This window comes from Cloeon dipterum, chromosome 1 (assembly GCF_949628265.1).
Source record: "Cloeon dipterum chromosome 1, ieCloDipt1.1, whole genome shotgun sequence".
NCBI classification, from domain to species: domain Eukaryota; kingdom Metazoa; phylum Arthropoda; class Insecta; order Ephemeroptera; family Baetidae; genus Cloeon; species Cloeon dipterum.
This window is the reverse complement of record NC_088786.1, coordinates 34286878-34301887: the sequence shown is the minus strand read 5'-3', so window position 1 is coordinate 34301887 and position 15010 is coordinate 34286878. Positions and strand designations below refer to the sequence as shown.

The window sequence follows — 15010 nt, the reverse complement described above, 5'->3', positions numbered from 1 at the left end:
AGCAAATTTAATTATTTTAATCATTTTTCTCTTGTTTATATTTAATATATGTAAAAATAATAATTTAAAATTCTATTTATTTAAAAAATAAACACTGTCATACCAATGTAAATTATAAACAATCAAAGTCTGGCTCTGCAATCGATTAATTGAAACCTTGAATTGACTGTTTAACACTTTTGCTTGTAATTAAAAAATAATACATCATTCACATATACGCTTACTGGATAGAACGGACATATTTACAATTGAATATAAAAAGCATGCATATTTTATCTACCTTTAAAATATCCTCCCCAAAAAAATCGATTAATTTTCCGGTCCATAACTCAGCACAGTCGATTAATTTTCAGGTGCAATCATCGCTCTGTTGGTGGGCAAACGACGAGATAGAAGAGGGATGCCGGGGCGTGCAAACCCTTGGGGGGTGATTTACGAGGCGACACCCTGTTAATGCGGCTAATTGCTCAAAATGGTAATGGCCCACCAAGCTGAGCCGGTGCCAGGAATAAACACCGCAGACTCTGTTGCTGATGAGCTGCTTATTTTTTTTCTTCTCAAACGCACGCTGGGGCCGATCAAAAGTTATGAAAAATGGTAATCACATACTCGCAAAGTCTCGAGTCTGGTCTGGCAAGTTGAGTAATCGCGGCCTCGTCGCAACTTTTTGCATTGCAGCCCAACTCCACGCTCGGATTTAATTTTTAGCTGCGCGCACGAAAGAGACAAATTGATGCGACGAGCGCGTGTTTCGCACGCGCGCGGGATGATCAATTGTAGTTTTTGTGCCTAGTCGGTGTGTGTGAGTGTGCGTTGCTCCTTAATGCTGGCCAACATCAGCACGGCACGATTCTCTGCTCGTCCCGCAAGCTTTGCAAAAAGTGCGTTGTTCCTTCGTCGCACTCTCTGTTTGTTTAGCGCCCAGGTTTCTTCTCTCACGAGGAAAGTGCGCAGCACGCACACAGCACGCAGGCAGGAGCAAAAAGTAAAAAAGCGACGAGGACAAAAACGAACGAAACTACCGTAATTTGATTCTCGCGTGTTTGGTCTTAATGCTTTTTCCCACTTTCTTTTTACACCAGTGATCTACTCTTATTGAATTTCCTGTTTATTTATGTAATTATTTTACTCACACATAGCAGAATCTTGCTGTTTGTTTAAATATTTTATTTTTATTAAAAATTAACTGATTGCAAAAGGTCGCGATGGCTTTTAATTACTTTGCCATTGTTACCCGATTGATTAAATGGAGCAAAGGGCTTATCTCTATCAGAAATTTCACCACGCAAGCTAATTTCAGCTGATATTTGGCTTTTAAAACTTCTGGAACTGTCAAAACAGGTTTTTTGAAATTTCTTTGGAGTATTTTTGGCAAAATTCCCTCCTTTCCCTGGACGCAAAATGCGTTTGCTTTCGCATGGGCCGCTTCAAAGGTGCACTATCAGCAGCACTTTCAATCCGCGCGTCCGACGAATTTCCCGCATGGCGAGGCACGGCACAAAATTCGGCGATATCTCGGTACAGTAGCCCTTTGTGCCCGGCGCCAAATCCCTGCGCTCATTGTCTGTCCGGCTGAATGACACGGGCAGGGGTCGGACGCACGGATTCTGGCCGGTTAGCGTGATTAGCATCTCTTTGTGCACCCTCGCGGCAAATTTGCTTAAAATCCCCCTCTTCATTATTTCCACGTCTCTGCCCGGTGCATACAAATTGCAGCCGCGCAAATCTGATTATGCGAGACACGTCAAAGCGGGACCTGTTTTTTTCTGTCCGAGATAATCTCCCTCATTCCTTTTAATCCTGCACCATATTGTGAATAAAACTGCGCTAGAAAAAAGGGCCGAGGTGTGTATGCATGTTAAAATGAGCTAAACATATGTGTCAGAGATTTCCCCCAACGAACTGACTGGAGTTTTTTATGAGCCTGATAGAAATGGAAAGAGAATAATCTGATTTTTTTCTGGGAAATTTTTATTTCAATCCATCACAGGAGGGTTATAAAAATATTTTTATGTGGCGTCCAACACAAACAAAAACTCTTCGAGCAAAAATACATTTAACTTTAAGGAACGCCCACAGCTAAAAAAAAATCACGCAAAAATAAAACGAGTCTATTTTGATGCTCCCTGCAGACCTTTGGGCAAACCGCAGCCAAACTTCGGCAAACTCCTCCCGAGCCCATGAGGCTTTGGGTCGTGCTGCAAAAGTGAAAAAGCCGCAGACCGAAAACGCCGTCCCAGTGGACCGGAATCAAGAACCGTTCATTCATTTGGCAAAGGCAGACCAAAGTCGACGTTGCGGTGCCTGACAAACGCAATTTTGACGCTTCCAGACAAAGCCGAACACGCTGCTGACGCTCTCTGTGCGGGCAGCAGCACAGGTAACGGCACTCACAGTCGTTTGTAGTTATGCTAATTGTGGTTGCAGTCATGTTTACACACCGGAAAACCCAATTAAACGCCGGCAATCTTCACTGCGGGTAAAGGCTCAATTTGTGGCCTAGTGACTCCCATCGCATAGCACTCTGGACGAGAGCATTCCGAGCATGGCTTGTAAACGATCGTCTAAAAGCAAATATTATTTTGGATATGATGAAATTTGAATAATCATAAAAATGCGCATATTTTTAAAATCCTTCGTTTTGTCTTATTTTAATGCTACTCGCTCTGCTGTTGCGGTTCTAGCTTTTTGCATAAATTTGTGAATATTAAAAAATTACAGTACTCTCATAATGAGAAAATGAATCAAAACCAAATGAGCTTGATCAACTTGCCTAGCTTGAAAAATGGCACAGCAGAATGAATGCAAACAGCGAGAGTTCATTCATTTGACAAAAAACAAACACTCATTTCGAATGCTGCCGGACGGAAAAATATGGCACACGGCGTTGAATGCAAAGCGACAGGCAAAGATTGAATTTGAATAATTGATCGAATAAAAAAAAGCGAGCGAATAAAGCGTTGGTACACCGTTTCGACAAATTTGGACGGAGGGAACTCGCAGCCATCAATCATAATACTCGCAGAGAGATAATTTGCCATGTGGATGTTGCGGATTTGGCCGAATGATTAATGTGCGTCGCTCGCGTGTGCACACAGCTGCTCTAATTGCCTGAAATTGATTGTCTCCCGATCAGCCATGCAAGTTTGATTGCTGCACCAATAATAATTTTATTTTATCGAACTATAGAAGTGGAAATAACCGCAGTACAATTATCCTGTTTTCCGAGAAACTGCGTTCCATATTAATTCAAGCGGAAAATTGCGTCAAACTCTAATTGCATTGGAAGTTCATATTAGCAATGTAAGCTTGTAATCGAATTTCAACGTGTTTTGTATTCACTAGAGTGTCAAGCATTAATTCAAGAGATTTTGCAGCAACCTTCGTGGGTCATGAAGTCGCGTTGCGGTTATAGATCAAGCGGCTCGTGATTGGAGCGCAATTGATGGGGAAATTTATTGCGACGTCGTTAATTAAATGCAAACATAAAGTGGGTGCGAGGCTGTAGGGGTGGTTTTTCATTTAAAAGTCCTCTAATCGAGGATTAGGTTTCAACGCCGACGCGCGCGTCTGCGAATTTATTACCTGTCCGCCGCCGACGCCGTTGCTGCCTGCACATAAATTAATTGCCCTTTGAGCGACTATTTCCATTCCAGCAGGGCAGAGCGACACACGGGGCGAAAATAATAAAACCCTCTCCGCTTTGACGGCGAACGGAAACACAGTGGCTGCAAAATTTGCTAGTCTGGCTTTTGATCTCGCGCTTGACTATTTGCCTTTCATTTTTCAAATGGCCGAATTTCCACTGATTATGTGGAATTGGCAGGGGGCAATTGGCCTGCCGCAGTGCGCTAATTAAAAGCACACAAGGAGAGTGTTGCAAATTCGCCGGATGGAAAAAAAAATGATCGCAGACCAAGTTCTGGCACTGCACGCGGCCGGGAATAAATGAATCAAAAGCAGGCTGGCAAAGCACACACGCCCCATGATGGAATGCTTTTAGCGGAGGATTGTTTTTAAAAGCCGAATGAGAGAGGGCCGCAACCGGAGCTTTTTTAGTATTAATTTGGAAGTCTGCCCGGCGTGTTTGGACGGCGGATGCAGAGTGGGTCTTCAGTTGGGGACAATTAGCCAGATTAAAAATCACTTTTTAATCAGGACGTAAAAGCTTCTCTCGTGATGTTGAAAAAGGGAGAATCCGAGCGTCGTGGAAATTATTAATTGGTGTCTGGACAAAAGACAGGATGAATGAAAATTCTTTTTAACATGGAAAGTTTTCAACTCTCACACTCTCTGCTTTCTGTTTCAGACGCGAGGGAGTTAAAATGCTGCTCTCTTAGACTAAGGATTCATCAATGACTCTTCAGCACAACTCGTTCCTTGCTCTGCTGTTCTGCGTGTTCGTGATCGGCGGCGGCGCCACCTCGCACGATGCAGCGCCCCCCGTGAAACTCTCTTCCAGCAAAACCTTTGCTTGGAGAACAGGTACTTTATATCTCGTTATATTAGCCTTTTTTAAACTGACAGTTATATAATAATAATTTAACTGCTGTAGAAATGAACTTTTAATAATCTTGTCAGTGCGCCGCCGGAGAAGCTTTCGCTCTTTCTCTCCAGTGTGCTTCACTCATCTTTTTTTATGTCTCGCTTATCAGGCTAAGCTACAAAAAGGTTGGTTCTCCTCGCAGATGTGAGAGGAGATGATAATAAAAAAGCCATTTGGGGATTTTACGAGCAATCCGAGTAAATCAAAACGAGATTTTTCTTATTCTACTGACAGCGTTGTGGGAGTTTAGTCACAATTTATTTGAAATTGATATTCTCCGAGTGCTTTTTCTTGTTAACTCAGCCATTTTGCGAGTGACCATTGCGAAAGCAAATTATTGCGGCTTCTCATTTTGCTGCAAAAAGGCAAAAGCTGCTGCATTGCAGCCAGCAACATGTACGCACTAGTTTTTGCGACGCTCAAGTGAATTCTCTATTTAATTAATTACGACGGACGTGGTTGCAGAAAACTGGAGCACATGCAGCGCTCCCAGCGGATGCGGCGATGGCTCCAGAGACAGGCACGTCTGGTGCTCCGAGCCCGAGGGAAAACGCACTCTTGACTACCTTTGCGACCCTGCAGAAAAACCTGAAACCACAAAGGCGTGCTTTACAGCATGCCGACACCACAGAGGTCTTCTTAAAACGTTAATTTGTCAAGGGAATGTATGAAATAACAAAAATTTCAGATAAACTGCAGTGGCAAGTTGGGCCGTGGGGTCCGTGCCTGCCAGTGTTTCCGTCCAGCACTGCTAGTGGTCAAATCAGGGCATTTTCACCCCTTACTGAGGTCACCCCTGTCGCTGAATCACTCGCACCTATAGAGGAGTACCTCGAGGTGGCCGCTGAACCAGAGTGAGTGATTGCTAATCGATTAGATGCGTTTATTTCTTATAAAAATAGAGGAAAAATGTTCGTCATGATCCAATTGCTATGATCAATACTTACTTAATCTCTTAAAGTTGTTTAATTTCCACATTTACTCTTTGTCATGATTTTTTCCTGTGAATTGTTTTAGTAAAAAAACCTTGTTAATAATTTTTAGGAACGTTGCAAAAGATTGTAATGTATCTCGGTGTATCCATTGTTCAAATCAGGCTCGAGGACAAAGATGGTGAGGCCCTGGGTGTAATGCAGCGGGCGGTGGCGTGCGTGTTGGTTTCGCACGACCTGCAGAGCACACACCGCACCGTGGACGACGACAACTGCTTCACCGTCGCCAGGAAGCCCGATCCCGTGAGGCTGTGTGGCGTGCAGTCTCCGCAGGACTGCATCACGTCAGGCTGGTCCGACTGGCAGGGAAATTGTTCCGACGGCTGCGGAATCTTGAACGAGACCAGGACGAGGACGGTGCTTGTCGCACCCAGCAACGGGGGAAAACCCTGCCCCGAGGTGAGACGAAAATTAGGCCAAGGAATAAGAATTATTAGTGAAATAAAATGCATTAATTTTCTTGGAAAAGGCAAAACTTGGAGATAATTTAGGTCATTTAAAAAAAATTAATGCAACGTAGGACAAAAACAATACAAATTTCTTCGCAACTACTATTTAATGCACTGTCAAAAGAGAAAAAATCCCAACAAAACTCATTCTTATGTAATCAAACAAAATTGAAGAGAAAAACAAATGAATTTGGGAGATACTGGATGAGATCCTTAAAAATTAATATTATTTTGCTCTCTTTTCTGTCTCTCAACTCTAGTATATTTTAAATATTCTCCTAATTACCCCTAATATATTTAATTTTGACACTTTTTTAGCTGACGGAGTCTAGACTGTGCGCCGCCGTGTCCAAATGCCAAATCGAATTGACTGAAATCAAAAGTAGAGTGAGCGAATACAAACTGAAGGTGGGCGAGTGGCGGCAGTGCGAGGCTCCGGCCGGGGTGGTCACGGCCGACGTGCTCACAAGGGCAGTTGGTAGTGGAAAGCACGGCAAAATTAACTTCAGGGAGCAGCAGAACTTCACCTACGAGCCACAAGTTGGTTCACAGTCGCGGGAAGTGACGTGCAGAGATCTCAACGCGGACATCGTGGACATCCAGTAATTAAATTGCCACTGCCGCAATTCGAATAAAACAGAATTTGAAATTTCCGCAAAGGTTATGTCTGGAGAACCACTTGAAGCCGGTCGTGCCGCAGAAAGTGCGGCCGTGCGTCGTGAGCCAGGATTGCGCCGTCGGCCCGTGGTCCGGCTGGAACAAGATCAGCGAAGGATGCATCACTTCCAATAATGACGTACGGCCGGAAATTATTCCTGGCTTGCTCGAAATGTTGATTTCCGTTTGCCAAAAGGTGCGACCCGAGATTTTCAAGCGCAAACGGAGCGTTGTAACGATACAGCAGGGCCATGGCCAGCCGTGTCCGCACCTGGTCGAGCAGAGGGTGGTCGTCGACCCTGAACTTCTGGGAAAATGCATGGACAAGTATGTTCAATCGTGATCGAACTGTAATAAAATTAAATAACCGACTTTGAAGGTACCACTGGCTGCCAAGCAGATGGAGTCCTTGCGTGGTTACCAGGGGTGATTCATCAGTGTCACCGATCTTACCTGTTGCGTGCGGCGGAGGCGTCCAACTGCGGGCGCTCACCTGCGTCGAATCGCAAAGTGACAGACCCGTCGCCACTGAGATGTGTGACTCGCTCAACCCACTACCCACTATTCAAAGGTGATAATTGACATTTGCATGCTGTAGTACATGCGATGTACAACATTGCGATCCATTTTGAAATTCATTACCACTCAATACTAAGTCACCTAGTAATCACCGAACATAATCTTCATGTGACGAATGATGTTCTTGTAATTAAGACAGAATTGTCCGCAACCAATAAAAAAATTATTAAAAAGATAAATAAATAAATAAAATTTGTTAAATTTTAATTAATACAATACAATGTTCAAAATTTGATGTAACAAAAACTTTTATTATAAAATTAGATGTGAAGTTGCGTGCCCTCGGGACTGCGAGGTTGGTCAGTGGTCGGAGTGGAGCCTGTGCAAGTCCCAGAGCTGCTCTGAACTGGCGGGCGAGGTGCCGCTTCAAGGGTTCAGGGAGAGGGAGCGCTTTGTCAAAGTGTCTGCCAGCAATATGGGCGTTGAGTGCCCCGCGGTGCGCGAGGTGCAACCCTGCGCTCACCCCGCCTGCTTCTCCTGGAAACTGAGCCGTTGGGGGCCCTGCGAACTGGACCCTGGCCTCGTTAAGTGCGGCGAAGGCCGCAAGTCTCGCTCGGTAGTCTGCGAGTCGATCGAAGGAGTGAGTTAATGAGTCTATTTCAGGAATTCTGGAATTAATTTATTTTCGCCCCGGCAGGTTGTTTTGGACGACTACATTTGCGCTAAGCAAGAGATGAAGCCGCCGACCGAGGAGATCTGCTTGCAGCCCTGTCCATTTGATTGCGTCCTGTCAACCTGGTCCGAGTGGTCAAGCTGCAATCACCCTTGCTCCTCCGTCAGACAAGGCGCCCTGAGGCAGAGGAACCGCACCGTTGTGGCACCTTCTGGGCCAGGTATAAATAAGATAAAATATTAAAATCAGTTGAAATAATTTAGATCCAGTTCGTTTAATCCTTGATGAAAATGTAATTTGTCACTCAGGTGGTCATCCATGCCCTGACCCTGACGAGATGCTGCAAATCGAGGCTTGCAACCTGCACAGCTGTCACGGATACAGTTGGTTCGCCCTGCCTTGGCAGAAATGCGAGATCCAAAACAGCTCCAGCTCCTACAACAGCGTTTTGCAAAAAAGTGAGCCTTACGAGTACGGAGAAGGCGAGGCGCTGTGCGGCAGAGGAGTGCAAAAGCGTGACGTGTGGTGCATGGAGGCGAACGAAAAGCGAGTTAAAGATTCAAAGTGGGTTACAATTTTGTTTTAAACAATTAAAATTAATGCGATGCAAATTATTCACATATATAGGTGCATGAATCTGATGAAACCGGCGGAAATGAGGATTTGCAACGCTCCCTGTCCACAGAACTGCGAGGTTTCTTCTTGGACCGAGTGGAGTCACTGTCCTGCAGATTGTTTAACCGGTAAAATAGAACTAAAATTAAATCATAAAAATATCATCATATTTTTCTGCAGAGGAAGGGAATCGTAAAAAAATTGAACCGGCAATGCAAGTAAGACACAGGGTTGTTTTGCGAATCCCGAAATCCGGTGGCACACCCTGTCCCGACCTTGAGGAAGTGCGTACGTGCCCTGAAACTACTGCAGTTTGCAAGAACTATTCCTGGTGGACTGGAGAATGGTCGCAGTGTCAGTTGCCGTCAAACGTTGAGTGCGGTCAGGGATTCCGCACGAGAGGTAATTGTCATAATATTGTTTAATAACATCCATAAAAATTAATAATTGTGCAGCCATCGCGTGTCTGCTGAACAACAAAACCCGCGTCGATGCGAGCGAGTGCATGCAGCTGGGCAGACAGATTCCAGACATGAGCGAACCGTGTCACATGGCCTGCAATTCTCCCTGCGTATTTTCCAAGTGGTCTCACTGGTCCGTCTGCCAACAGGCTTGTGGGGGAAATTCCGTCCGAAGGCGAGCGTTGCTTGGTAAGAAGAATATTATTATTTTTTCCCATTATTATTAAAAATAAAATATATCCCTTTAGGTCTATCAGCGACCCGTCAAGTGTGCAGGGACACGTTGCAATTCCCACTAATTAATACAAGAGCTTGCCCATGCAGCGTATACGAATCCAAACCTGAGGGAGAGTGGTCGGTATGCATTCTAGACAGCAACAACCTGTCCGAGGTATCCACGAACGGACACCCTCTCGGCACAGCCCTCTGTGGGGCTGGGCGCAGATTCCGCGCCAGAGCTTGCAGGGACAAGGCAGGAAACCTCGTAGAACCAAGGTAAATTTAATAATTTTCAATATTTTACGAATAAATATTATTTTGTAATCCAGTCATTGCGGTGACACTGGCTTGGAAGAGGAGCCCTGCTTCGTCCCATGCTCCGCAGACTGCATCATGGGAGAATGGAGCACTTGGGGCACCTGTAGCGCGCCTTGCGGCCCCGGCATGCAAAAACGGCAAAGAGAGGTATTATTTGGCTTAATTGAATATTTTTTTTAAAAATAAAAGATAAATTTTGTGCAGATCTTGCAACCCGCGCTGAACAACGGCAGGCCTTGCGGGCCGCGCCTCCAGACCAAAATCTGCAACACGCTTTGCGAGCTCTTCCGATGGGCCGTCGGAGGCTGGGAGGACTGCAAACTGCGCAGTGAAGACCAGTTAAGGGGCTGCGGCGCCGGCGAGCAATCTAGAAGCGTCCAGTGAGAATAATTTCTTAATTCTAAAACTATAAAATATTATTATCAGTGAAATTTTCAATGTTTTAAATATTTATTTATGAAATTTGAAGTGTTTTGATTGAATTTATTATTTATTTGACTAAATGTTAGGCTAATCTGACGAACTATGCCAAAATAGAACAAAGAATTCAGCAGTCGGGGTGAATTTTTTACAGGTGCATGTACGAACCGCTGCACGAAACTCCTGTAAAAGTCGCCAGCTCCAAGTGCGACCCTGAGTCTCGTCCTGCGAACCACACCATTTGCCACACCATCTGCCCTGGTGAATGTGTCGTCAGTCCCTGGAGTGACTGGTCACCCTGCGAGTTGCCGTGCAGACAAGGTGCACGACGGGAGAGGACCAGGGCCGTGTTGCGAGCACCTGCCCTCCACGCAACTCGCACCTGCCCGCCACTAATCGAGGTATGACAAATTCAAACTAAAATTTTTAAAGGAAAACATTTTTAAAAACTTGAAATTAAAATATAATTTGAGAGGAAATGAAACCATTTTTCTCTTCTGTTGGCTCAACCCCGTGGAAATTGTGATGCTCTTCTTTTTATTTATTTTCCAACAAAGTTTTAAAAAATAGTCTAGCTCCCCTTTTTAATTAGTTGAGTTTTTCGATTGCAAAAATTTTATAATGTTTACATTTTTTAGTTTTAATAAAATTCACCAGTCATTTGTGGATTTTAACCCATTCCAGTCCCAAGAATGCATTTTAAACATCACCTGCTTCACGTACGAATGGACCAGTTCAGAGTGGTCAAGTTGCTTGCCTCTGGGTGGATCACCATGCGGCGAAGGAATTCAGCACAGGGGAGTGGTTTGCTCCAGATCCGATGGCAGGCCGGTCAACGATAGGTAAAAGTTCATTCAAATCATCAAACTCTCGGCACGATTTTTTTATCTTCCGTGTCAGGTTATGTTCGGCTCACCAAAAACCGACGCCCTCGGAGAAGTACTGCTACATCGACTGTCCGGTGGACTGCGAGGTTGGCGAATGGAGCAAGTGGAACGCGACGCAGTGCGCCTGCGGAGGGACCGGCTCGAAGATGCGTCGCACCAGGTTCATCCAGACCAACCCAAGCGAAACCGGGAGACCTTGTCCAAAGAAGCTGAAGCAGTTCAAACCCTGCCCATTGGTGCCCTGTTTTACCTGGGTCAGGGACGAGTGGTCCAAGTGCGACCTTCACGTGAGGATTTCCGCCTGAAAATGAAAAAAGGTGCTAAAAATTCCGCTCTCAGGGCGCCGACTGTGGGCACGGTGTGGTCAGGAGAAACGTCACTTGCAGGAGGGAGTTCACAGTTTCCCAGGGAGATGAAAAACTTCTGCCGATGGCCATTAGTGACGAGATGTGCTATGCTGGGTACAAAAACTTGCCCCCGCTCTTCAGCGACAGATCTTTCCTCGAGGTAAAAAAACGGTTTGGCCAAAATGCAATAATCCATCAATTTGATCGCTCAACAGGTCGCCCTTGACCTCAAGAAGGAAGACACATGCTACGTGCCATGCAGAGGGGATTGCGAAGTCGGAGAGTGGAGCCGCTGGAGCCACTGCCACAGAAACTGCAAAGATGGAGAGCTGGGTGAGTGCTAAAAATTATCGGAATAAATCCGTTGTAAAGAAATAGATTTTAGTTTGTTCTTTAAATTATTTTACAAAAGCCTTTTGGTTTGCCACACCTTTTAATTGATTGCAATTTTCATAGGTTACCGTAAGTTACGTACAAAAAATGTGTTTCATTGCGGATCATAAGGGTAGCTTTACCCCATACATCGCTACATCCAAAAAATCAACGAAATAACAAAAAATCTCTAATTGAAACGGGAAAAAACAGTCTGTCAGTTCAATATTCTGTGAAAAACATTCAGCTTTTTGTTTGAACGCACTGGAGTTCTCGTTGATACACAGGTTCAGTGACAAATGGAGTCACATTTGATGTTCCCACGAGCTTCCAATGCATTGTTGCAGCGAAACATCGCAAATGATCAGAACAATTTTGCACATTAATATGCGAACAAATTAAGAAATCAATACGATTTTTATATCTTTAGATTGCGCGCATTCGATTTCGCTTCAGTCCCATCAATCTTACAAATACGCGTTTATTATCTTGAAAGACATCAGCAGTAAAGTTCAATTCCCTTTGACAACTGCTGTCAGCAAAGTAGCAGTTGATACTAGATGTGCCAAAGTGAACATTTTGCCCTGAGGGGCTCCACTTAATCAGCGAGAGCTTTCGAGTCTCAAGCCAGATAAATTTACTCTGCTGTTTGAAAAGAGCTCAGAGGAGCAGTTGGTGCGAGAAATAAATGACCCACTCGAGCACGAATCTTTCATCGTTTTCCGGAAGTATATAGACGGTCGCCATGGAAACGTGGAGACTCTGATAAAAACCTGGCAAAATTTCCCCCACGACAGTGGAGTTTCACAAACTTCTTGTTTTCTTATCTAACTCTCCCAGCCGGGATTTGAATTATTTAATTACGAGAGGCCTCGTATAGGCTCATATAGATTAAATAAAATAATTGCATGGCATCCGATCTAGTATAGAATGATAAAAATAAATACAAAACAAACAAAACGCCGCATCTAAAATAAAAGACCTGCGACAGTCGTTTTTATTTATTCAAACGGGCTTTATATTTAAGTGATTTAAGGCCAAATTATGTTCTCAACATATTGAAGCTCTATTTTTTAATAAAAAATACGCTAAAACTTGTAAACAAACATGACATTTTTTGTTAATAAAATAAATGAGTTTCAAAACGCTATAAAATCTCAATGAAAAATTTCTCTTTATCAATTTTTCTTGTATTTAATTTAATTTAATTTTTTGTGCCAACAGGAGGGTATCAGACTCGATCGAGAGCGGTTCTGAAGCCGCCGAAACAAAACGGTGAGCCGTGCCCGGCTGCGCTGTGGGAGACACGTCCCTGCTTTTCCGGACCTTGCCTCACCTACGACTGGGTTGTGCGCGACGGCAAAATCGTGTGCGAGCGCTCTGACGGCGAACAGATAACCGGTGAGCCGGAACTATATAACTAGAAAATAGCAGATCTCTTGTTGAGATAGATCTCGCTGCATGATTAATAATTATCTCTCAGAGTCGTCGACCCTGCTAATATTGACTTTTCCACAGGGTCGTGCGACGGAAAGCCGCGGCCCTGCCTGCCCGCGTGCACCGTGTCCAATTCTGTGTGCACCCCGGAGGGCGTGTGCACCTGTGCGCCGGGCTTTGGGGCGCGGTACGCTGAGGGCATCCACCGCCACACCGTGCGGACACTCAAGGCCTGCGTCGACATGAATCACGTTCAAATGTCACAGGCTCGCCGGGCCCTCGAAGAAGCCGAGATCCAGGCCCACTTTTATTATCCAAGTAAGTTAATTTAAACAATTGAAAACAAGGCAAAACTTCTTTTTAACTTTTAATTTTTACTGTGTACTGTTTGAATAATTTGCTTGTATTTTTATATATTCTGAATGAAATTTTTTCAATCATTCTTTCGTCTGATATTAATTTTACTTATAGCACAAATAAGTGAGGATATTCATTGTACTTAAATTCAATTTTTTATTTCGCGCGTTCATGCAGGACAAAGTGATATGTATTCAATGATAATATACTTGACGGTCGCGTTTTGAATCCTGGATAATCAACAAATCATGCTCATGACAAAGCTTATGTTAGCGGAACTAAATATAAAATTTTACGGTTGATATTTCATTTGATAATTTTTAAAGTTTATTAAAAAAATTCTATTTCGCCTCAAATTTATACTGTATAAAGTAAATGACTTCACTATCACTTGCTATTTCCACTTTACTAATAACGGATAAAAATTTAAACGGTCAACCTTTCTAAAATTAATCAAAAAAAACTTGATAAGGTTTCTCGGATTCATTTTCAATATTTTTTGTCCAACTTGGCCTTCTTTTAAGATTTGCTCCACTAAATGGTGAATTAAATTTATAAATGAGAACTATAAACTCATGACCGCATATTTTTTCGTTGAGAAAAATTGTTATCAATAATTACCGCGAACATTTTCATTTCATGTGGTCTATTTTTTAACAAAATAATTTAAAATATGTTAGTTATCTGGAGGATAAAAAGTTCTAAACCAAATGTATTTTGCAGAGGAAGATGACATGAGCATATGGATGTTTGCAATGATCGGCATCGGCTTCGTCTTCATTGTATTCGTTGCTCTATCACTGTACATTATGTGGTAAGTGAAATTAAATCCACGTCTAGAAAAATAAATTTAAAAATGATTTTCCCAGTCGAACGCCGTCTGCGTATGAAAACGAAGGAGTTGTCCAGGAAAAGAGGGAGACAATGACAGTAAGAGAAAATCCACAAGCAATGCTGAACCCGTGAGACTCTTGGGAACCAATCAAACCAGTGCAATAGCGATCTAGAGTGTGTGCATCGGTTGGACTTTGCAGTGATCGTGGACGCAGAGCAAATGATAGCAAGGTTTCAATCTAAGTAATAGCTGACCACATTTTTTTCACGTACTCGTCGGTGTGTTCTATAAAACGAGATATTCCTTTATGATGTTTGAAACACGAATCTTAAGTACGTTCCTTTCCTTGCACCTGCGCGCGACGAAGGTTTTTATCGAGCGTTGACCCGCCTTCAAGCAGGATTTCTTATCAGTCTGTGTCGAATTTCAGTTTACAAGCAATGTCGAGACAAATAAAGTTCTACATATGTATGATTGTACAGCAGCTACGATTAAGCGCGGCCGCCAGGCTAGTTTAAGTGTCGTCCTCAACTTGTATTTTTGTAAAGAAGGTGTAAATATATTTTCGTGATCTCTAACTTAAGTTAATTTTTATATGGTTCAACTTTGCAGCGAGTCTTCTCGAATGAAATGTAAAATCAAGAGTGAGAGAAAATTGAAAACCGTTACATGTATAAAAAGCGAAACTTAAATTACCATATAATGTTGTGTATTTTTGTTGAATATATGTAATTTGCTTTTCTTGACTATAGACTTTTTGACTTAATAAAGTGGAAATGTACAGTTAACTGTGTAACAAATGATTTTTATTCCGAATCTGAAAAAACGTTCATTAGAAAAATTCAAAAACAAAAATAACGCTTCTGTCTAATTCTCCCCTAAAACACAAGGTCGACATTGATTGAA

At 43.2% G+C, this 15010-nt stretch overlaps 1 protein-coding gene across 1 annotated transcript; it reads left to right on the top strand.

The window, feature by feature from the left end:
- The first annotated feature begins 4355 nt into the window (after positions 1 to 4355).
- On the top strand, positions 4356 to 14892 carry LOC135941525 (thrombospondin type-1 domain-containing protein 7B-like). The gene is made up of 26 exons (XM_065487134.1): positions 4356 to 4485; positions 5012 to 5179; positions 5235 to 5400; positions 5643 to 5937; positions 6306 to 6589; positions 6648 to 6783; positions 6841 to 6971; positions 7024 to 7215; positions 7488 to 7803; positions 7861 to 8056; positions 8145 to 8400; positions 8464 to 8579; positions 8632 to 8853; positions 8907 to 9101; positions 9161 to 9407; positions 9461 to 9596; positions 9654 to 9829; positions 10024 to 10270; positions 10554 to 10711; positions 10770 to 11043; positions 11096 to 11263; positions 11319 to 11436; positions 12700 to 12876; positions 12994 to 13230; positions 13993 to 14083; positions 14139 to 14892. Exons 1-26 carry the CDS (start codon positions 4356 to 4358, stop codon positions 14233 to 14235), a joined length of 4929 nt encoding a protein of 1642 aa, XP_065343206.1. The 3' UTR covers positions 14236 to 14892.
- Positions 14893 to 15010: the final 118 nt, after the last annotated feature.